Source organism: Macrobrachium rosenbergii, chromosome 48, assembly GCF_040412425.1.
Source record: "Macrobrachium rosenbergii isolate ZJJX-2024 chromosome 48, ASM4041242v1, whole genome shotgun sequence".
Classification (NCBI taxonomy): domain Eukaryota; kingdom Metazoa; phylum Arthropoda; class Malacostraca; order Decapoda; family Palaemonidae; genus Macrobrachium; species Macrobrachium rosenbergii.
The window spans coordinates 12,691,008-12,715,365 of record NC_089788.1 but is presented as its reverse complement, the minus strand read 5'-3'; the positions used below and the strand labels follow the sequence as shown (position 1 = coordinate 12,715,365).

At 38.5% G+C, this 24,358-nt stretch overlaps 1 protein-coding gene across 1 annotated transcript in view; it reads right to left on the bottom strand.

Annotated features, from left to right (window-relative positions):
- Positions 1-24,358, bottom strand: part of LOC136831270 (ecto-NOX disulfide-thiol exchanger 2) — a 149,633-nt gene that overhangs the window by 110,050 nt on the left and 15,225 nt on the right. The window contains exons 2-7 of the mRNA XM_067091370.1: positions 22,775-22,981; positions 17,208-17,378; positions 14,022-14,202; positions 12,382-12,524; positions 11,798-12,033; positions 4,014-4,215 (exon numbers count right to left, since the gene is read on the bottom strand). Coding sequence (XP_066947471.1) covers positions 4,014-4,215; positions 11,798-12,033; positions 12,382-12,524; positions 14,022-14,202; positions 17,208-17,378; positions 22,775-22,981 — 1,140 coding nt within the window. The remainder of the gene's footprint in view (positions 1-4,013; positions 4,216-11,797; positions 12,034-12,381; positions 12,525-14,021; positions 14,203-17,207; positions 17,379-22,774; positions 22,982-24,358) is intronic.

The window sequence follows — 24,358 nt, the reverse complement described above, 5'->3', positions numbered from 1 at the left end:
TTTCTGAGATGTTCGGCCGAGTTACCGCGCACAGACGTAAGGAAAAAGTTTTTTTCAGAAATTCACCATAAATCGAAATATTGTGCTAGAGACTTCCAGTTTGTTGCAAAATGAAGGTACATGATTGAATATTACTAGAATGTAAGAGTTTTAGCTTATAATTGCGTTTTTTTACCATTTCGGTCGAGTTAAAGTTGACCAAAGGTTGAAATTTTGGCAGTTATCGTGATTTATATGAAAATATTTCAAAACTGATAAAAGCTACAATCATGAGTTATTTTCTGTTGTATTCTACATGAAATTGCGCACATTTCCATATATAAAACTTTATGTAACGACCAATATAAAACGGTGCAAACATTACGACAACGTGACGAAAGAATTTCTGGCGCGGACATAAGGAAAAAATTTTTTTTTTAAAATTCACCATAAATCGAAATATTGTGCTAGAGACTTCAAATTTGTTGCAAAACGAAGGTAAATGATTAAATATTACTAGAATATAAGAGTTTTAGCTTACAATTGCGTTTTTTGACCATTTCGGTCGAGTCAAAGTTGACCGAAGGTCAAAATTTTGGCAGTTATCGTGGTTTATATGAAAATATTTCCAAACTGATACAAGCTACAACCATGGGTTGTATGTTGCTGTATTTTACATGAAATTGCACACATTTTCATATATAAAACTTTATGTAACGGCTAATATAAAACAGTGCAAAACTTACGACAAAATGACGAAAGAATTTCTGAAATTTTCAGCCGAGTTACAACCTGGGCGTAAGGAAAAAAGTTTTTCCAAAAATTCACCATAAATCGAAATATTGTGCTAGAGACTTCCAATTTGTTGCAAAATGAAGGTAAATGATTGAATATTACCAGAATGTAAGAGCTTACAATTGCGTTTTTCGACCATTTCGGTCGAGTCAAAGTTGACCGAAGGTTGAAATTTTGTTTAGTCGACGTACGGTACGTCCACTCGGCACCCAACAGACAATTTTAGTCGACGTATGATATGTCCAGTCGGCGTTTAAGGGTTAATACCAATAAGACAATATTTATAAAAAATATTTCTAAATTTCGTGCGGGCGCAGGCAGCAGCATACAATCAGGCAGCGAGAGAGACTAAATTACAATACAAACTTCTTTTCTTCCATCTCTTTATCCCATCTTCTAGTTAAAAAGTAAAAGAGAATGATAAAAGTATTGTTAGTAACGTTATACTCTTGCGTATATGCGTACAGCCATAAATAACCGAACAAGAAACTGTTGTTTTGCTTATCACCGAATCGAATAATAACAGCCGTTTTGCTTATATTTCAACCATCATACGGTAATAAACAAATACCGTAGTTATAGTACAAATGACGTTAAGTAGAATAGGACTGATATATTTTTACATTATACCCTTATTCGGTATGGATAAAAGACCAGGAAGGAAATATACTGCTAAATTTAAGCTGCAAGTTGTGGCTGAAGCAGAGAAAACATTGTTCAAGTTGCTAATGACTGTAAATTATCCTGCATCGGCAACATGGATGAAACTCGACCATAATTAAAATTGGAGAGAAAGTATTTTGATCAAAACTACTGGCATGAAAGAACACATTACTGCTATTTTTGCACTGGTAAATGATAAATAAGTAATGTTTGTATCATGATGAAATCAAGTGAAAATAGTGAATGGAATCTTGATTTTTTTACACAAAACAAACGCCCCCAAACAGCCAACATCATCTATTAACGAAAAAATTGCTATATTAATTTCACAATGAGATGTATTTAAGTTATATTTTGACTTAAAAACACTCTGTATAACGAAAAATAACCTTGCCCCATATAAATAAAGTATCTAGAGATTCATTTGCGCTAACTAGAAGCAAGAAAAGCACTCTGAACTGAGTTAAATAACGCGAAATTTACTTACCGCGTAATCGATTTCCAAACCAAAACATTGATTGCTATGATCGCAATTTACAATACAAAAGCAATATAAGAATATATACAATATTATTGGATACAGTGAATTAAGGCATAGCATTTTAAAAGATCCATGGAAAAGTTCCATATTCATTATGTTGATGTTTGTATGATAGGATGTGAATATAGAGTACAGTATAATGTAGGCTAGGCTACCGTACCCTATATGTATACGATATACCCTAGTGAAGGCTAAGCTAATTCTTGTTTGTTGTTCAATTTCTCTTTGTATTGAATTATCATAAGTTACTCTGCATGAACCTCCAGAATTAACTGATATTAATAATTACTATACCATGTATGTATAGAGTATACTTTATAGTGTAGATTAGGCTACCATATTTGTATACATGTACTGATATCCTAGTGCAGGCTAGGCTATATTAGAGATATGTTTTTTCCAACAAACAATGGGTTTTTTGGAACCTAACCCCATCGTAAGTAGGATAATACCTGCATAAGCGTTTTTATTTTTTGTGTGTGTGTGTGTGTGTTTGAACTATCAAAATAGGTAGTTCTAAGTGTTTTTAGAAGGGTTCTAAGTATTTGCGGATTTTAGCTATTTGTGGGGGGGGGGGAATTGTGGTACGCATCCCCCGCGAATATGGGGGGTTTACTGTACAGCAATTATTTTTCTAAGTCAGTTAATGCATAGCAATTTGTTTACTATGTTCAAAACTTTTACTTTCAAAACTTTCAATTTTGGGGAATCACAATAACCTTAAAGTTTTGTATTTTGTCTCCCAAAACATTTAAATAAGTATTTCTTGTAATTTTGTATATTTGTAAACATTTTGCTTTTTTCTTATAAATCTCTTATAGTGAGTGTGAGCTACTTTGTTTTTTTTGTGAGCTAGCCTCAGGTATTGTTCATTTGTTTTGACCTGTTACAGTATTCTGAAACCACCTGAGATGGAGTGGTCTTCATCTAAAGGTTCAGTTTACAGAAGGATATGTAGCCCATCCCTGAGCATGGCTCAATTCCTTCTCATCACTGCAAGGATTGTAGCTGTTCTCAAGCTCAAGACTTACAAGGCTCACTCCATGAAGGTTGGCATTTCTTCTACAGACTGTTCTAGTCAATGCCATGATGACCATCAATAAAGTACTTGAGATCTAGCACAAGTTGACAATATAGAGATTTGAGAAACTCAGTGCAACATTGTATCCTGCCTGTTAAACTCACGACTAATTCCCTCCCTGTTGAATTGCCCCACGGTACATCCTCAGTTCGATTCTCCAGTTATTCTCCCCCTGCCTAGTGACAGACAGATCTCTGACAATTTCAATCTAGAACCACACTTCATGATCCTTAAAGTGATTCAAGATTCAAGCAACCCCTTACTCCCCATACCCTTTCTGAAAATGGAAGGTGTGACACAGGACAGAGGGCTCTTGGTAGAGAACTCCAATTGGGAATTTGCTGAGGATCTAAGTAACCATTAAGACATGATTTTCCTTGCTGAAGTGCTGGATTGGGTGTATAACATTTTCTAATCAGAATGCCTTTCCCAGCTACTTAAAAGATATTTTGTTGTGGAATCAAGCCAGGAAGATGAGAAATCAGTGACTGCTTCCATCAGGGTGCCATGGGCAGTAACAGATATGTAGCCTACCCTTACATACTGAAGTTGTAGCCCCACATAACAGGTGACAGAGTTAACCATAACATTTCCCTCCTGTCTGGTCATGTAAGAAAACTTACTGTAATACGCCTCCCTCACTGCTCTATGTGTAATGCGAACAATATCAGTTAACATGTGTCATCAAACAATCCATCTTCATAAGTGTGGCTGGGAGTGAAAAGTCAGAAGTTGGTCACTCCCATAAGAAGTGAGAAAAGAAAATGTGGCATGGTAGGAAAGGGTTGCAGCAATGGGTGGAAGGAATACATGGAAAGTGAGTTAACTGTTACAGAAAGGAACATGCTTCCCACGACAGGGTTGCAGCTATGGATAGAAGGGATGCTGCAGCAGAGAAAAAGATTGACAGATTCTCAAACACAGAAGTCAAGGTTATAACATTCAGTATCTTACCTGTCACATTTTCTGGAAGTCCCCCAACAAAAATTGTTCTACACCCAAGAGGACGTTCTCTAGTGGTTGGTGGCGGGGCCAATCGATTTGGAGGGACAAGAACACACGTCTTGCAATGTAATGGATTTTTTATGGGAACTGTCAAACCTTCTGGAGACATCATCCAGCCAAACATTCCCCAAGTAATACGAAAGTCACCACTCTATGGAAAGAATGAAAAAATAATTTATCACCTCAAAAATCTATTATTATGATGAATAAAAGTCTGAAAAAAGAATAGATCAAATTCAAATTAGTCACTGTTTTCACTATTTCATGTATTATTACCTTTGTATGTACAGGCAGTCCCCAGTTATTGGTGGGGGTTCCAATCTGATGGTGTGATGATAAGTGACAACCGGCGCAAATCGAAAATCAGCGATTTTCAGTTATCGGTGCCCCTGTTAGGTATGTATTGATATTGATAAGTGGAAATCAGCGCATATTGGCGCCAAAAATTGCTGATTTTCGTCGCTAGACAAGCACAGAAAAACCAGATTGCCAATAACCGAACCAACCAATATCAGGGGACTGCCTGTATTGCACTGCCAGCTTTCCAACCATGTACGTATGAACTTCAGCCCGATATTCTGTCCCATTTTATTATGAGTATATTTCTCTCTGTTAACAAACAAAAAAGCTTGTACTTAATCCCTGTTTCTGCCTGTCTAAGGTCAGAAGTTACATTCTGGCTCGCACGAGCCCTTGACCTGTGTATGTTCCGTGAATAAATTTGTAAGCTGTGAACTTCAAACCTTACTCATACCTGCCCTCACAACTTAGCTGTAGTTTCTAACTGGTGCAGCAGCTTTTATTTAAAAAATTGCAGTAGCGCTTCGATTGTTTAGTGTAGGTGACAGGCCCCGCCCAACACCAAGAATACTGGAAACGACTTAGCAGATAACCTGATTCTGTTTGTGGCTGCATGTCCATGAGAGGGGAGGAGGGCGGGCCCCAGTTCTGTAATTACTTGGGAAGTATTTATGAAACTTAATTTTATGATGAAAATATCATTTTCATATCAGTAACTTACTGAGTAATAACAAAGCTGAACCCCACATTGAAAGGAGGGTAGGATAAATGGACATATTCTACTTAAAAACATTAAGGCATGGTAATGACTTTGAAATATAAAAATTGCTAGCATTAAAACAATGCTTATCATTTCCTTATGTGGTAAGAGAGCTACTCCAGGTGAATACTGCCTCTGGTTGGTGCTCATCTTAACCTATAGTGGCTAGGCGGTAAAGCCATGGGGTGCCGCTACTTAAGTGGGAGCTTTGCAGCGAAGGATAGGACCGAAGGCTAGCAAAGCCTATATAAGTGCCCTTGCCCTGGGTGCAGTACCAATATGAAAAACTAGACAACACTGTCACCTACACTGAGACAAGACCACAACCCATCCACTCAGACTGGTGGATACTCTTGTACGTTGTAACCCCAGGCTCCCCAAGACTCGATGCCTTACTTCAAGGCAAAGTGATAGAAAGAGGAGAGAGCTTCCTATGCTTCATCCCCCAATACCATGCCAGTCCCTGGTAATGGTCCCAAGGTACTGCAGTTTTCAAACACTGTCTCACTTCTTTTAAATAGTGAGTTACAAAGATCAATTGCACTTCCAGTAGGTCGACTGCAGAATGGACGTGAGGGGTATATTGTGCCTGAACGCTAACGAGGTAGCGACTGCTTGGACGCCATGAGCTTTCACTTTGGAAGTAAGAGAAAAAAAGTCTTCCTGAACCCGAGAATTTGCCTCAGAAATCAGGTCCCTCAGAAAGAAGGACCGAGCATTCTTAGTAAGAGGGTGAAAAAGGTTCTTAACCCCTTAAAGAACCTATTTTTTAACATAATGTGTCAAAAAAGATTCCAATTGTTTTATTTAATTAATTAAAAATATAAGTTGTTTCGACACTATACTTCTTAATTTCAACATAAAATTACGATTATTTTATGCAAATTAGTGATTTTTAGAAACTCAATTTGAAACCTTTGTATGGTCATTAACAAGATATCTCATACAAATTATACTTATTTTGGTCTATCATGAGATATCTCGTATGCTTAGTTTTAGTAATTTTGAAAATAGGCATTTCAAGATCAGTAAATGATTCTTCAGTATCACTGTCATCATGGTAACTTGCCATAACTGGGCTAAAATGATAAGTTAATAAAGTCAAGAGACTAACAAATTACATGACATCAATGTAATAAATCAATAATATATCATATAAACAGTCTAAAATGACAAATAAAACAACCAAACTTGCCTAAAAACAGTCGAAAAGAAGAAACAAAACAAAGAGATTCTCAAAGTCACCACTGGAGAGCTAGTAATAGTGTGTACTTGGTGTAAAAGAAAAAAATTACACTTGACGTATCACAAAATGGTCAAGAGACTAACAAAAGACACGACATCAACGCAATAAATCAACAATGTAACATATAAAGTGTCTACGATGTCAAATAAAACAACCAAACTTACTTAAAAACAGGTGAAAAGAAGCAAAAAACAAATAAACAAATGACCAGGATGGCCAATGAAGTGCTACTAATGATGTGTAGTCAGTGCAAAATAAACAAAAAAGTCGTTCTTGATAACTCAAGACTTCCAGCATCAAGTACCACTGCCAAACGTGTGATATAGCACGAGATATCTCGAGAAAGCCTTAAAACAACACTTGGGATCACGAGACATCTCGTATTAGTCTTATATTAGCATTTAACTTTTTTACAAGATATCTCGTGTTAAGTCAATGCCGTGGTATTGTCCGTTTGTTTGTTGTAGATCATGGCCGAGAAGAACTGAAGACCCAAGAGGATTGTCTTCAACTTCCTGGCATTTATGTGAAGCTCTTTTGTTCTGGGGACCACATCCCGGAAACCATTCTTTCAAGGGCAAGAATGGGGCTGTGAGGGTCATCGTAACATTGTGGTGTGCCTGAATTTGTTCAGAACTTTCCTGACCATGTTGAGGGGCAGAAAGGCATAGAGATCCAGGTTGGACCAGTTCTGAAGCATGGTGTCTATTGCCCATGCCAGAGGGACCGGGGCTGGAGAACAGAAGAGAGGAAGGTGATGGTTCCTCGAGGAGGCGAACAGGTCCAAAGTTGGTCTGCCCCCTAACTTTCAAAGATCGAGGCAAACTAGAAGATCCAAGGTCCACTCAGTGGGATTTAATTTCCCTTGAATAAATCGAGTGACCACTGTCACTTGATTTTGATCTCCCCATAGGAGAAGATCCTTCGCTCCCCATAGGAGAAGATCCTTCGCTGCCTGGCAGAGGGAGAAGGAATGAGTGCTGCCTTGCTTTCGAATGTATGTCAATGCTGTGGTATTGTCTGCATGGACTACCACTGTTTGTTATAGATCATGGCTGAGAAGAACTGAAGACCCAAGAGGATTGTCTTCAACTCCCTGGCATTTATGTGAAGGCTCTTTTGTTCTGGGGACCACAACCCAGAAACTTCCAGATCTCCCAGCAGGGTTTCCTAACCTAGATCAGAGTCGTCTGAGTAAAAGTCTAGGTTGGGGCTCAGAGGAAGAAGGGACTTTCCTTCTGAAAGTCTGCCTTCAGACAGCCACCATTGCAGGTCCGACTTGATTTCCTGGGAGATGGAAATACAAAGTTGTCCCGTTGTGTTAGCCTGTCCCCATTGGCTGTGAGGTTGAATTGATGAACATCTCGATGAAAGCCAGAGTCCCCCAAAAAACCCGATCCTTTGATTGGCTGAGCAAGATGAAAGGGTGAGAAAACTGCGAACTGTCTTAAGGCAGGAGGTGTTTCTCGGGATGGGGGGGAAAGGAAAGTCTGAAAAGTTCGAGAGTTGAGAATCATCCCCAAATAGAGGTTCTCTTGAGTCGGGGTCAGCTGGGACTTCCGCAGATTGGGGATGCCCAGTTCTAGCAAGAGAAGAGTCTTCTAAGTCCTCTGTGCACTTCTCCTTTGAGGGGATCAAAGAAGCTAGTCGTCCAGGAAAAGACTGATGTTTATGAAGAGTAAATGAAGCCAATAGCAAGAGTGAAGACCTGAAGTGCCGAGAGAGGCAAAAGAACAGAGGCCCAAAACTGGAAGACCCTGTTCCAGAAGACGGACCTGAGATATTTCCTGGAGTCCGGATGGACAAGGACATGGAAGTATTTGTCCTCCTTGTCCAAGGTTATCGTTCAATCGCACCAGTGAGTGGATGACAGGACTATTTGGTTTGTCTCTATCTTGAACTTCGTCTTATGTACGAAGAGAAATAGGATACTGCTGGCCATGCAGACTTGCTGACAACCATGTGGACTTGCAGACGACCATGCAGACTCGCACACAACTGTGCAGACTCACCGCCAGCCATGTGGACTCTCTGACAACCGTGCAGACTTGACATCTTATATGGACTCGATAATGCATTGCGCAAACTTGATGACACCTCGTTCTTGACAGAAGACATATATGGAACTGTACATGGACTTGATGCCTTGTGGAAACTGACGGACTAATGGGGCGAGAGCGAATGTCTGGCAAGCTTAGAATAAGCTTGAAAAAAGTCCATAAAACCCACAAAGCCTGGAAAAGGACATAACAATGGCTTTGTTAAAAACCAGGCTTGCGTCAAATTCTTCTGCAGATCAGACGCAATTCACTTTGCTGTGTCCTGAGGGAAGAGGTGATGTTGGTCCAGATGCGAAAATAACAGGGCTGATTTCTGCGACTGTGTGACCCCCTCAATAGTAAAGGAGCACCAGAGCTCTCTCTTCTTAAGACTTCAAAAGTGAAGAGAGCAGAAAGCTCTAAAAGCCATCTCAAATGTCCTTGTCCGCACAGGACAAGACTTTGAGGCGATGTCTCCTGATAAATCCTGGGAATCCTCTATCTTCTTAGCCAGTGCTCCCGTTGACCAGTCAAGAAAGCTAAGAACTTCAGGAGGCCTAGTTCCATCAAAGCAAACATTTTGGTTGATGAGAATGCAGAACGTCGATGAGGTCACAGGGAGGAAGGATAAAAGACGCTTTGCCTTGCACCCTTTTAGCCTAAAGCTAATCTCCCAACTTATTGAGAGCCTTCTTGGAGGGCGAAAAAAGCGTTGGAGGAGGGAGCTTTCTTCAAGGTCATAATTCGGATCTCAAATGTCCTTGTCTGCAGGGGACAAGACTCTGAGACACTAACTGTTTCTAAAAAGAGGTCAACGTTGTCTCGTCTTGAACTATAGGTGAAGGTTGCCTTGCTCCTGAAACAGACTGAAGAGCAGAAAAAAATGCCTGTGAGTGGGTGCTTGGCGCTCAGAGGCGAGGGTCAGGTACTGAAGAGTTGGAGCTGGGCGACTGGGAACTGGCGCCAGACACTTGGAAGCTGGAGCCGGGAGCTCAATCAGGAACTGGTGCTCAATAAAGAACGACAGTGCATTCTTAGTAAGGCCAAAGCCGAGTACTAAAGAGAAAGTGCCGAGCGCTGTGGGACTGGTGTCAGGAGTTTGGGAATTGGCACTGGGTGAACAGGAACTGGCACTGGCTCAGGAAGACGAGAAAAAATGTCCGTGAGCGGGTGCTTGGCGCTCAGCGGCAGGAGCTGAGTACAGGCAGTCCCTGGTTATCAGCGGGGGTTACACCCCAACGGCGTGACGATAAGTGAAAATCACTACTAACCGATAATCGGCGATTTTCGGCACTTATCAGCGCCTCTGTTAGGTATGCATCGGCGCCAATACGCAATTATCTGAGCTGATAAGCGGAAATTGGCGCATATCGGTGCCGAAAATCGCCGATTTTCGCGCTAGACAAGAGCCGACAACCCAGATTGCCGATAACCGGGGACTGCCTGCACTAGATAGATAGTGTTGAGTGCTCAGGAACCAGCGCCGGGCATTCATGAATTGGCCCCAGGCACTTGGGAGCTGCCTGTCTGAGAGGGTTCATTTGGTGCTTGGGGGCCAAGTAAGGACGTTCAACAAATGGGTGCTCAGGAGAAAAGGTATTTGCTATTCCATTGGATATCGGACCGAGGAGGAGACAGAGGGGTTCACAGCAAAAATGCAGGAAGGCTGTGGAATGCAGCTAGCCTCTTAATACCGCTAGACAAGAAGCGGAGAACAGCAACCGTCGTCTGTGTATGTCTTCAGCGGCCTTGAAGAATGAAGAAAACATTGTGGTGCCTTTGGTGCCAGTGCTTGGGAGCTGGTGCCGGACACTCAGGAAGTGGCACCATACTGGAAGATAATTGGTGCACATCCAATAAGATGCCTTTCCAGTGGGTGTATGCTGAAGCCTCGGAGCGATCAACAGGCTCGACTGAGAGGGCGACTACCTGTGGGCAAACCCCACCGGCCTCCCTGAGACCTCCGGTGTATCTCCTCCCAGGTTTTGGAGAGTATGACAGGGACCTCTGTCTAGGAGAACCGGCGGGACAAGAAGCCACCTCCTCCACCTGCATAACACTTTCTCCTGTCAAGACGCCTTTCCAGTGGCTGTCTGCCGATACCTGGGAAAGTGCAACGGGTGCGAGTGAGAGGGGCAACTACCTGTGGGCCAACCCCCTTGGCCTCCACTGGACTTTCGGTATGTCTTCTCCCAGGTTCAGGGAAGCAGGATAGTGACCTTGGTCTAGGAAAACTGACAGGATGAGTAGCCACCTCCTCTACTTCACTGTATTCATTGCTACCTTGGTCTAGGAAAACCGACAGGATGAGTAGCCACCTCCTCTACTTCACTGTATTCATTGCTACCTTGGTCTAGGAAAACCGACAGGATGAGTAGCCACCTCCTCTACTTCACTGTATTCATTGCTACCTTGGTCTAGGAAAACCGACAGGATGAGTAGCCACCTCCTCTACTTCACTGTATTCATTGCTACCTTGGTCTAGGAAAACCAACAGGATGAGTAGCTACCTCCTCTACTTCACTGTATTCATTGCTATGTTAAATTTCATGTTAAACCTAGGCTTGAGACTGGCAATGGCATCAGGTTCGGAAGCTAGGGAGCCAGGCGCAGGAGTAGGTGGGGTAAAAGTAGGAAGGCTAGACAGTAGTAGGAGGAAAAATTAGGAAGAGGGAAGAAGGAATAGCAGAGCTATCTTCTAACCTAGGCTACGGTAGAATTCTAGGCGAAGGGAAGCTCGTTTCTCGGCTCTAGAGGCACTTTGCTTTTTCTATCCCTCTCTAACTTGTCTAGTTGTTCAGATTTTAGTACCTTCCACTCTTGCTGATCATTACATTTAGCACAAGTTTTTTCCGTACTTTATTTCTGCCCACTACATTAACTGAAAATTGTATGAGAATCATATGAAGATTTGCTTAATCTGGTTTTGCAACTTTTGCTACAATAGTGAAACTAGGTGGACTTGAATCAGATAATTAATAATAACCAAGAACTAGCAAAAATGATCCTGAAAGCTATTAAAGCTTGAAGGCTACTCAAATAAGCGATAATACCTCACTGAAATCCAGCCATACAACCAAAAATCAGTAAACAAAAGCCGCAGCTCCCTATATTACTCAAGAACTGGCAGAAACACAATGAGGCTATCTGCTAAGTCGTTTCCAGTATTCCCGGTGATGGGCAGGGCCTGTCACCTACACTAAAGAATCAAAGCGCTCCCGAGATTTTTTAAATAAAAGCTGCTGTGCGAGTTAGAAACTATAGCTATGTAATTATTTGTTAAGTTACTTATACGCAACATAATAATAATACAGTACTTATGGATATGCAAAAATGACATTAAAGACCAATTGCAATTAACAAAACAAAAATATGCCAGGTCTCTTACCATTGGCGGTCCTTCTCCAGGAGGTCCCATTGGACCCATTGGGCCCATTGGCCCCATAGGGCCCATAGGCCCTCCCATTGGTCCCATGGGGCCCATTGGTCCTCCCATTGGTCCCATAGGACCCATTGGACCACCTGTATGGCCCCACATAGGACCCCAGGGACCAGGTCCAGGGCCCATAGGACCAAAACTCGAACTAGACTGATTTCCATCCATTGTCTGTACAGGAGTATTACCTAAAACAATAAAGGCTCATAAAAACACAGTTAAAGTAATAAGAACAGTTTATCAAATTCATAATTATTTTGACCTACATTATTCTTAACATAAAAAGTAATATAAGCATAGTAAGGCTGTTGCATAAAAAAAAAAACAACTACCAAATACAGCATTAGTATATTTGACAGCCAAAGTCACATACAGGCAGTTCCCGTGTTGAAAATCCAGTTAACAGCGTCGCTAGACAAGCTCCGCAAAACCGGATCACCGTTAACCGATGCCGCCGGTGAGCGGGGACTGCCTGTACTTTGTAGAAAGCACAAAAAGAAAATGTTCTATTTAAGACATATATGCAGTCAACTTACCATTCCCTGATGACAGGTTACACGCCTCAACACTGTTTCTACCATTATTAGCACTATCTTTGCGAGGTCTATCTCTCCCACGGTCACGGTCTCTTTCACGCTCTTGCCTTTCCCTGTCTCTGTCTCTATCTCGATCCCGATCTCTGTAATTAGAGGAATACAAGTCTCAAAATCAGTTATTTCCACCAATGATGTGTTCATAAAAAACATTTGTTTAGCCTTTTATTTTTGCCAACTTGATATCTATAAAGCATTATAAAACAAAAAACTTTTAAACAGGATTATCAATATAATATTTTCATAATTTATAAGACGCATAAGTACACAAACTATGAGAGCCTTATACAACAATGAATAGTTAACATAGTACTGTACATATTTTGCCCAAATAAACACTAATAGGTTTACACACAATTCTGAAATTTTTTAAAATAATTTACAGCAATAAAATGCATCATTTTTAATATTTATATGACCTACAATCAGGGATAGGTAATCACTAATCCATCAATTGCCAATTCAGCACTAATCTGGCTAGCATAATTTTAAATTTCCCAGGTCATTGCACCAACCTGCTGCTACTGTTTAGTGGCAGTATTCATTACATAAACACTTTCAGTATCATTGTGAACGTAAGTAAACCATTTCCACTTGTCCTTCTTCATTTATTATAACCTGCTCACTTTTAATCCCTGCCATGGCTCCAATTAATAAAGGAAATTCATTGTCTATTAAGTGTAGGTGTGTGTGAGCATACAACATAATCCTGGTAAGTAATGGTATATGTGCACACAACATATTCTCAGTATGTAATGGTAAACATTGAGATCACCTGACAAAAAGCATGGAAATGGAAAAAAAAAGAACTTTTAGTTACTGATTGTTGAAATGCACCCAAAATCAATAAAAACAACAATACAATAATTTTTTTAAATGAAAAGGCATTTTCTTTTGTACAACTAGCTGTAAGGTAAATATGTAGATATTTTCAATGGGAGTTCAGAGGGCAGACGGAGGAGGGTCATTAGCTGAGAGTAGAGAATGACTGGATGTTTCACAAGCAGGATATGTAAACTTTATTGTATCTATTTCATTGTCACTTACAAGGCAATTAGTGTATTCTAGCCTAACCACCCTGTGGTCTGACAAAATCACTCATCCAGTACCCTACAGGTCTCACTGATGCTTGAATGGTGATTAACTACCGGTACTTCCAATAGATTGCCTTGCCAAACAATGAATATGGTTAAAACACTTAAAATTTTTTTGCAACTTCCCTTTGGTCTCCTTTTTGATGTTTATTTTTCTTATCTTATTTCCTGGATATACGTTCATTAAAATTCACCATTTTTTATATTTTGAGGGAATACAACTGTATTAAGTTTAATGAGTCATATTAAAATAAGTTTAATGAGTCATGGATAACCATTACCATATACGATATACGAAGATACATGAAATTTTCTAGAAATACAATTTACAGTATATGCTTGAGTGAGTTGTAACCAACAGCAGGCTGTTCTGGCTAATCTTAAAGAGGACATTATCATTACTCTCTATGAAGTTTTCCTGTCTCTGCCCCTGGAAAAATCTTTTATACAAAACAAAAATATGCCAGAGGCACAAATATTGACCCTTACCTGTCTCTATCCCGGTCCCGGTCTCTGTCTCTTCCTCTGGAGCGAGCTCTGTCTCGTTCTCGGTCCCTGCCATGATCCCGTTCTCGATCCCGGTCACGATCTCTGTCGCGATCCCTGTCTCGTCTCTCTTCCACTTTAGGAGGGTCTGACATGCATTTACCTTCCTCTAAGTCACTGTTACCTATTAAAAAAGGGCAAAGTGTCATTAACATCAGTAATATGGTAATATACACTATTCAATACAGTATTTCAAACTGCTTGATGTGAATCAACCCTGAGTTTCAAACTTCTAACAAAAACTTCAATGGTAAGTCTTAACAACTGTTTCTATTCTGTTCAATATATTAATCGTACATATCACCTAAACATTTAGAATTGTGCTATTTTATTCCAAAGACTTTCATGAAGACTACTGACTTATTAGGTTTTACCTAGCCCTATTAATTATTCTCAATGAAACAAAATTATTTTTAAATCATATTATAAAAATTATTATTATTCAAGACGAAAACATCCTTATGGAACTGGCCAAAAGAAAATAAAACTTGCAAAGCAACTTCCACTGAATAATGTCCATGTGAAAAAAGAAAAACAAAGAAAAGCAGGAAGGAATAAAACTGAATGGAACCACACAAACCAAACATTAAATATGTCTGAATATACTTTATACTAGTATTCATAAATACCAATAACAATAAAATCAACATTGACATCACATACGATTTTACATCATATTTTCCCTTTACAAAAATAATTAGTAACAAATCACAATAAACAGAAACATAAACATAATGAAATACAAGGAGAGCATCAAAGTCAGTCCCACAGCACCATACGACACTGAGGATATGTCCTGTAGAGAGAAAGGCATACTACACATTGGGATTTAAGAGTAGGTGGCCAGTTCCTTTCTACACTGCCTTTAACTTCCAGCCAAAGGAAATGTGCTAGAATATAACCTCAAACATTAGAACATAATCAAGAGACCATCTAAAGTCAAGTTACAGAGGATATGGTAAAGCCCAAAATTTACAACATTGGTTCAAGGTCACCAACCAGCACAAAACTGTATAAGGCACCCAAGAGTACCCCCATCAGCCACTAACAGCAGCAGGGATATGACAATAGTGCAAGGAAAATTGAAGGAAGGACTGCTGACAAAAAATATGAAGTATATTTAAGGCATACAATGTTTTCATACTTACCATTCTCAGTGAAAATAAATAACTTCACTGACAAAAGCATATAGAATATAACTAGACTATGTTACATCGTTATACATTAAATCTCTTATTCGAAGGTGGCTTTACTCTTTTATCCAAACTTTATGGTATAACATCCCTCACATTCTTAGTATCAGTAGCCTAAAAATATACACCTATTTCCCAATGTCATGAAATTTCATGGAGCATCAAAAATGAGAGACAAAGTAAGCTGTGACATCACTTCTGTGTACAATATTATCAATATTTTCACTGTAGTCTAGAGCTAAAGGCCTAATAAAGAACATCCTAGCTTGTTAATCACTTCTCTTAAAAGACAAAACAGCTCACTTATGCATCTGGTGAACAAATTGGCTGTGTGGAATCATGTTTTTCTGGTGCAGACAGAATAACCTAAATCCAATAGAGATTTTAGACTTAAAGGAAAACAGACAATTCCTATACCCAGATATTCCTGAGTTTTTCACCTCCAGAGAGTGGGGTGTGATATCTTGGTACATGTTACACGGTCATCTGAGAGGGGGTATAATTCTCAAAGTCAACAGAAAAATCGTTTTGACATTTATACGAGGAGGTTTCAGTCAAGATCCCTCATTACAGTGCAGTTTTGTACATACAATAATGTCTGTAAATGCTTAGAGTAATCAGGGAAGGGGTTAATTCTCAATGTGGGATCATTTCTGATATGGATTGTTTTCAGTATCATAACTTACTAGTATGTATACCATTAAGATATACTTATTAGATCATCATTATTTAAAAATATTTTTACCCCTCTTTACAAACTTGTATTATGAGGAAAGAATTTACCGAAAAACTGAATCCAGATCATCAAAACAAGACAAAAATAAAGAACTATGAAACAATATTTTCTTGAGCACAAACTGTATAACCAGGAGTAAGGCAGGCTTTGGCTATGGCTCTGAAGTGTCAAATTCATATTATAGATCTCTACTGCAACCTTTTGGGCACTAGCTTACAATGTTCACCAATGAAAATTCTCATACCATGAACAATGTTTTATATAACTCCCAAATATTTGACACAGCCTTCCTTGGAAGAAGTTTGCTCCCCTGGACACAGTCACTGGGTAATGAATTCATATGTTGTGAACACAAAACTTCTTCAATCCTGGCCCTGGACATATTTTTTCAACTATTCAGGGAGGTTTAATAAAAAGAAATAAGACGGCCTGAGCATATGATAGGTAGAGAGGATGTAAATATAGGCACTAAATACATAAACAAATTGCCCCTGCAAACATAAAGAATATAAGGCACCATCAACTATTTGAACTTAATCTAACGAAAGATGAGCCCACGACTGACATGAACAAGGAAAACATTTGCATTCTTCAATGATTTATACATGCCAACACTCTCTGACAACAGATATACCCATGAATCCCGGGGGTTGCTTGTCCACACTACAACAACCAGTTATTTTAATGGCAGTTGCTGAAAACTAGAATGTATAACTTCACCTACTAGCATAATAATTATCACAAAATATGGGATGTTGTAATTGTATAAGATTTTCTGAGCTTTTATAAACTAAATGACAAAATTATCTAAATATTGAAATAATTTCCTTCCAATGCAATGCTGTGTAAACTCAAATGTTAAGGTGTAATCCTTACCTAATACTAATATACAATCCACATCCAATGAAAAATAAAAAATCTGCAGAAATAGCATAAACAATTTATAGCACTGGAATTATTCCCTAATAATGTATAACTCAAAACAAAAGTAAAAATCTTTAGGTGTAATTTTTCCTTAAAACAGAATGCAAATTTCATGGCACAACTAATTCTACACAAAAGTTGACTTAAAAAACTAAATACCAAAGGCCACTAGATCTCAAGCAATCTAATGGTAGTCAGAAGATAACTGATCATTTAACTCTACCATGCAAACTTACATCGAATAGTAACTTCAACAACGAGGCTAACTTGACTTACTTGTGGCTACTGGCATTGGTGGTTTGTTCTTATTTGTATTAAATTCTAAAGGAGCGTCATTTGTGGCAGGATTTACGTTTAACTGCATGGGCCCTATCATTCCAGGGCCCATGCCAGGTCCCATTCCTGGTCCCATTCCCATGGGTCCATGTGCCATCATTCCTGCAGCTACTGTGTTTCATGAAGAAAAAAAATACAAAATATTATATAGGAAAACTTTCAGCTCATGAACACAGATACAGTATAAGTACATCTGAAGGGCAAATACAAATTTCAAATCTTGTGAATGTTCACCTGTTTCAGAACATTTATTTTTAGGTTTAAGGACTAAATTCAGAATTCCATATAGGTTGTAGGTAGTGGTTGACTAAAATAGTGAAGCTGTCCCCAATGGGAAGTAACCTCATCTCAACCACCACCTCTCTTAAAATTACTGATTTTGTAATGTCTAAAGGTAATCAATAAGGAGGAAGGAGGAAATAGCTCATTTAGTTTTTCATGTCTTCATTAAATGTATAAAACATTTTTACAATGACTAATTATAAACAAGAGAACTGCTCGATCAGCTGGGATCACCCCTACGTAAGAGTTACACACAAGAAACGTAAATTCAGACATATGATTCCTGCAGAAATAATGTAAAATATAATCCACTGTAGAATACAGTATTCATATATGTACAATAACTATATGTGAACTGACAATTCAACAAAGGATTTTAAAGTCCCATAATATCATAAGGCCTAAGAGTAGACAAATTATTCCCACATCAATCAATGGGTATGAATATTGTACAGCACATCCTTGAAGAGTGACCACAACATTAGTCCACAGGAATTCCAATAACAAGAGAAGAATATGATAAATGGAATAGACTGTCTGGTCACCACCAGAAGCCTATTGAGAAAGTTTCTAGACAGCTGTGACTGATGTTCCATGACAAAACAAAATGGATGAAATGACCTCTAAGGAGAAGGCAAAAGTCATTTGCAGATTAAGCATGATCATGCACACAAACAAAACTTCCCTGTGAACTATCCTTAACCATAAGCTGATTAAAGTATATATGTACTGTGATTTACTGCATACCCTACCAAAGACTTCATACCAAGAAGCTTACATACATTTATCTAGCGGCCTTTATTTAGTTGTTATTACTACAGTACAGTATTACATAAGTAATGTTTCTTGGCTCTCGCAGGGTTCATCCAAAAGATTTATTTATAAATCCAAGATGACAGATGAAGGCAAAGATAAAGAAATTTGGCAGTTAAACAGAAGTGACCAAAATGGAAGGGATAAAAGCGAAAAAATAAAATGTAACGCAATTGGGGCCGAAGGCATGTTGTAGCTAATCTTTAGTGCATCTACAGTTTACCAACAAAGCAAATAAAGTTGAGGAAAATGCTACGAAAACAAAATCTCAAGAAAATCTTTGAATCTTGAGTAGCAAGGAGACCGAGCAAAGATTAAGATACACCTTCTTCCTAGAATTCAGACCTGTTGAAGAACTCTGTGAGTAAAGGATACCTTTTGATCTTTTGATTCCAATCTCATGTGAGAAAGACCTTGATCGAAACCATGGAGCTTGCTGATCCACTTTAAAGGCATGACATTCTGGGCAATAAATTCGAGAAACACATCCTGAGAGAGAGAGAGAGAGGCCTTGTTTAACAGAATGGACCATCGTTTTTCATGTAATAAGGATGACTGTGAAGAAGAAATGGCTTTAGCCAAGTGAGACGAGGATTATTTCTTGAGGCCGTCTCATTTTTTATTAAATTACGGTATAGATTGATGGGGTATGATCACTCACATCTGTTATTGTTATTTTCCATTTTTACTTTAACCTTTTCAAGAAGGATGAAGGAATCACAAGAGGTAGCAGAAATCACCAAAGACCAACATCTGTAGAGGTGATACCTCCTCCACTGCAGTTCTCATCAAAAGTGAAGCATACAGATGGAAGCTGTGTAAAAGATAATAATTCAATTCGATCTCAACATCTCTCATAGGGGAGACTGACAGGAAATCAGCAGACCACTTTTAGACAATAAGAAATATGAGAAAATAACCTCAAAGTTGAAAGTAGCTGAAGCAGCCAATACCTTTAATAATATAGCACAAGGAAATGGTAAAAAATATATAATCCTACACTTGCAAGATCCCACACCCACATATAAAAAAACCAGTACCATCAGAAGCAGCCTCACTGACACTGAACTGGTTTCAAAAAAACAAGATGAAAAGACAAGGATGAACTTCAACAACTGAGAACACAACTTCAAGGACATTCCCTGGTATAGAAGAACTACATGGGACAGGAAAGAATGATCCAGAAGTTCATGTTCCTCATTGGAGGATGATAAAACTTGAAACTCCACAGAAAAATTATTACATTAATATGAACAGTGAAAGAAGCAATCTTACTTAGATGTGGCCTCAACAACCCCTTTATACAGACAACCAAACCAAATACAAAGAGACCAGAGGTTGGGGTCCTCCTTGATCATATTCATGCTTTTAAAGTAGCTGGCAAAGTCAGGTTGAATGAAAACCTCCAGTCCCTCTTGTGAAAGCTCTGCCTTACTAGTAACCCACACAAGAAAGGCATCATGATAAAAAACTATTCATGATGGAGCAATCCTTAAAAGCAACCTAGTCATAACCATCTGTAGAATTGATATACCCACTGCTCTAGTTCTCACTGAACTGAAGACTGCTGCAAAAAACTGGCTGAATTACCAGAAGATGAATCAAAATTATGTATCTCTTATGAATCCCACCCAAAAAATCTGATGGGAAATCCACAGAACATTTCTAGATAAGAAATAAGAAAAATAGAGACGCTAAATCAAAATTTCCAGGCTGCTAAAGCAACCAGTCTCAATACTGTAATAATAAAACAACAAAAGGCTGCCAGTCATCTCTTAAAAAACAAACTTGTCAACAGATGGAGCACCTGTCACTCAGTCACTTCTTTGGGCAGCCTGTGTTCTCTTTTTTAGGAGGCAATGAGTGAAAATGCCAAAATTCCAATTGTTAACTACCAAAGCAGCCCTCCAGTGACCAACTTGTAAGTTATATTTTTCTTTGAATTTCTATTTATTTCATACAAAATTATTTTGCATGTACTGTATACTATTTTGTATAAAAGTTTTGTAAATACTGTACAATTCTGAATATATAATTATTCATGGATTCTCATTTAGTGTTGATTTCTAATTGCAGAATCCCTCTCTGATTTATCTCTTACACCTGATGACAACTCTGATATATGTTGCACATGCTGATGGTTGCCTGCATCTTATCAACCAATTGATGCTATTCCTGCTGTTGGTTTCTGGGAAATATGTCCCATACTTATACCAACTGTTTTCAGTGAATGTATAGATGCTGCCCATTGTGAATTTGTCAGAGAACTTTCCTTGCTGTTGGCTCTTGGCAACATGTTACCTACTGAGTGTTCTGATTAAATGTACTGCTGCTGCCCCATTACAATTCATAGCTCATTATCATTCTTCATTAACTGTATGTGACTTTTGTATATTTTGTATGTTGACAAGATATATATTTGTCTAAATAAAGTATAGGTATATTGTAATATCTTTACATGTATTTCATTTTTTCTACCTGACATCCAGTTTTGACCCTATATTAATGGCCCACGAAGCATCAAGGGAAAATCTCTACCCCATCAATCCAACATCTTGACAAGGGGATAGTAAAAGATTACCATCAAACCGTCTAACAAGATCAGTAAATCACATCTTCATTCTTATAGGGTTAACCAAATGACTCATTCTTGAAAGCGAGGGGAAAATTTCAGAGGAAGAGGTTAATCTTAACGCAGCTGGACAGTAATGAGGAAATGACCAGAGAGAATAAATGAAAAACCAGAAAGTCATACTGCTGCTGTATGCCAAATAAATGCTGCCAAAAACCTTTAGTATAATCTATAGTGTACACCCTTTAATTAATCAATTCAACACTTGTCCATAGCATGCAAAGATGGAAATTGTTGAAGGACTGATCAAAGAGCTCAGTTGCACAAAAGAGTGGAGAATTGAGTCCTTGCTTATACTCGACCTTGGAAAGCTTTCGAGGTTCCACGCTGCTAAACCTCACCTCACTCAGTTCTACTAACACCATGACAGGGAGGAAAAAAGTTAAGTATACCTTAGTTTAACCAGACCACTGAGCTGATTAACAGCTCTTCTAGGGCTGGCCCAAAGGATTAGACTTATTTTACATGGCTAAGAACCAATTGGTTACCTAGCAACGGGACCTACTGTACAGCTTATTGTGGAATCCGAACCACATTATACCGAGAAATGAATTTCTATCACCAGAAACAAATTCCTCTAATTCTTCACTGGCCGGTCGGAGACTCGAACTCGGGCCTAGCAGAGTGCTAGCCGACAACTCTACCGACTCATCCAACGAGGAACTATGACAGGAACGAGAACTGAAATGGCTTGTACGTGAAAAACTGTCTGTTCACCATGGTGAGAGACAGCAACCTCCAGTTCAGTACAGCTGCTATACTGGCTCACATTTACAAATAATATTTTGCTCAGAAGCATTAAAAAGAAATTTTCCATGGTTCAGCCACAACCCCAACGACCAACAACAATGCTTAGTTATCAAGGTCAGTGTTCCCAACTCTATTCTAGCTGACTTCCCTCTGTCACCTTACCAAGGCTGCAGTTTGGGAGAGAAGCGTGCAAAGTTATCTTCCTAGCCTTGAAAAAAAAGGTGGAGGTGGCAAACTAAAGCAGAATAGTTACACATCACATTCTTAAAAATACAATAAAATAATAAATAACAATATGACCTAAAAGGATGTCAAACCTCTCATGAAGACACTGCAAACAAACCAGAATATTCACACACAGGACCAAAAAAGCATAAACAAATAGGTGAACAAATATCTAAACAAAGAACAGGGTCATGGTAAACTATATGACCCATAAATTCTTAGCTTTAATGATGAAGACAGTAGATAATAAAAACTTAATACAGATGACTGCCTATTTCCAATTGTTGAGGAAATTTGGATTAACACAATAAAAATCTAGCAAAGGCATGACCTGCAACACAAGTACCATGAGGATATAACAAAAATAAAATTAAACAAAATGATAATCAGGCAGACATGAATAAAAAGTTGAATGTTCACATGAGTTAGCACCTTAAGAAAATTAAACTCAACGAGGAGTGCCCCAAATGAAGGTAGCTTTACTTGTCTAGTTAACCAAAGATATCTAATTTCTAATAACAGAATGAATCTATATAGTGTCCTTACACGTGAAATACATACAGAAAAAGTGAGTTGTGGTTTCTAGTGAAATCATGAACATTAAAACTACACTGTGAGTACGACACCATTCAATCACACCAAAAAAGATAAAAAACTGCACATTACAGTAATTTAAGTTTTAACAACCTATTATATGAAAAGAGAAATTTTAAACAATAATCATTCACTCAACATCCCACCTAACAATAAGAATTAGCAAAGACCAACATGAGAGAAAAGCCAAACTGAATGATGCAAAACTTACCACCAGTGGGGTAATCTGCAGGCATAACAGGGCCTGGAGGTGGAGGCGGAGGTGGCCCAGGGGGCCCAGCAGGTCCTGGTGGAGGAGGTGGGGCCATCATACCACCCATTGACATGCTGGATGGTCCCTGGCTTGTGGATGACGGAGTGGCCATTGTTGTGCCAGGGGGTGGACCAGGAGGCATTGGACGCATGGGTGGTGGCCCATCTGGAAATTTCAATTTAACTAAAGGCTATGCACTGTTAAACTTCTATACTATGTCAATTAACGCAGATTCGCTACATTCCTCCTTGAAATGAACTGCTGTACCAGATTTCATTGATCTTTACATTATTTATATTTTCTTTAAAACTGCCTAATTACATTAAGCTCTGGAGATTTTGTAGCACCATGAAATATTTTTCTCAAAAAGGGAATGGTTACTATGAAAAAAAAAAAATATTTAGGCTATACATGACCTATAGTTTTTACACCAAAATCCACATACATAAATGAAACCACAGCATTTCAAACCTGATTTCTGTATTACACTCATACATCAATACATCTGTGAGCTATGATATCAATACATACCAGAGAGAGGGAGAGCACTACATGTTCTTACTGACAAAGATTTTCAGAATAGAAAATCTTGTTAGTCCTCTTGTTCTCCTAAGCTTTATAATCTTCCTACTTAATTAATGATCCTGCACTTTCACTTTTCCCTTCAAAAATTACTGTTATGGTATAGTACATGATAATTCTTCTACACAAAAAACTAAAACCATGTACTTCTCTGTATATGGAAACATGTTTAAATTATATATAGCACTTTCATAAATGGAAATTAAACCTAAAAATAAAGACACGCTGAAAAATCAAAAACTACAATTCATAAAGTAAAAAACTGTCCTCCTGAACACATCAATGTATCAGTAACTGTTTGGCTTTCCAATGAAGTTCATTTTCATAGCTCTGAAGTCCCAAACTCCTCAAATATCTTTTTAACTTCAGAGAGCACAGACTAATCGTCTATACATACGCATTATGAAATAAAAATAATGTTCATTTTAACTACGCTAAGAGTGAGAAAATCTAACAATTATTCACTAGTATTTGATGCTGGTAAAAAATACAAATAATACCAGGCACATTTATAACCTAACATTATACTACAAGGAAATATCAAATGCATACTGGATTAAACTTCCTATACAGTACTTTTAAGTTGTAAGCACTAAATACTTCAATGGCCTCTTATAAAACATTAAAAACATTCTTGACCTACATTCACTGAACTTCTGTAAGTGAAAAATAAATTAAAGAATAAATTTACAAACACCCACCATTCAAAGACAAACTTTAACAGTCAAAGACAAACCTTAACTGAAGATATGAGACTACAGTAGTACAAAAAAATTAATAATCACCATTCACAAGTAAAGGTGGGGGTGGGACATCAGCAAAAAATTGTGGTCGTTCATAAGCCAACTGCGCAACATCTTTCAGGATGTGTTGCATTCGTAATCGAAGGCGGTATCCAGTAACCTGGCTAGTTTCTTCCATAACAGAAAGTGCATCCCGAATAACATCACCACTCATGTC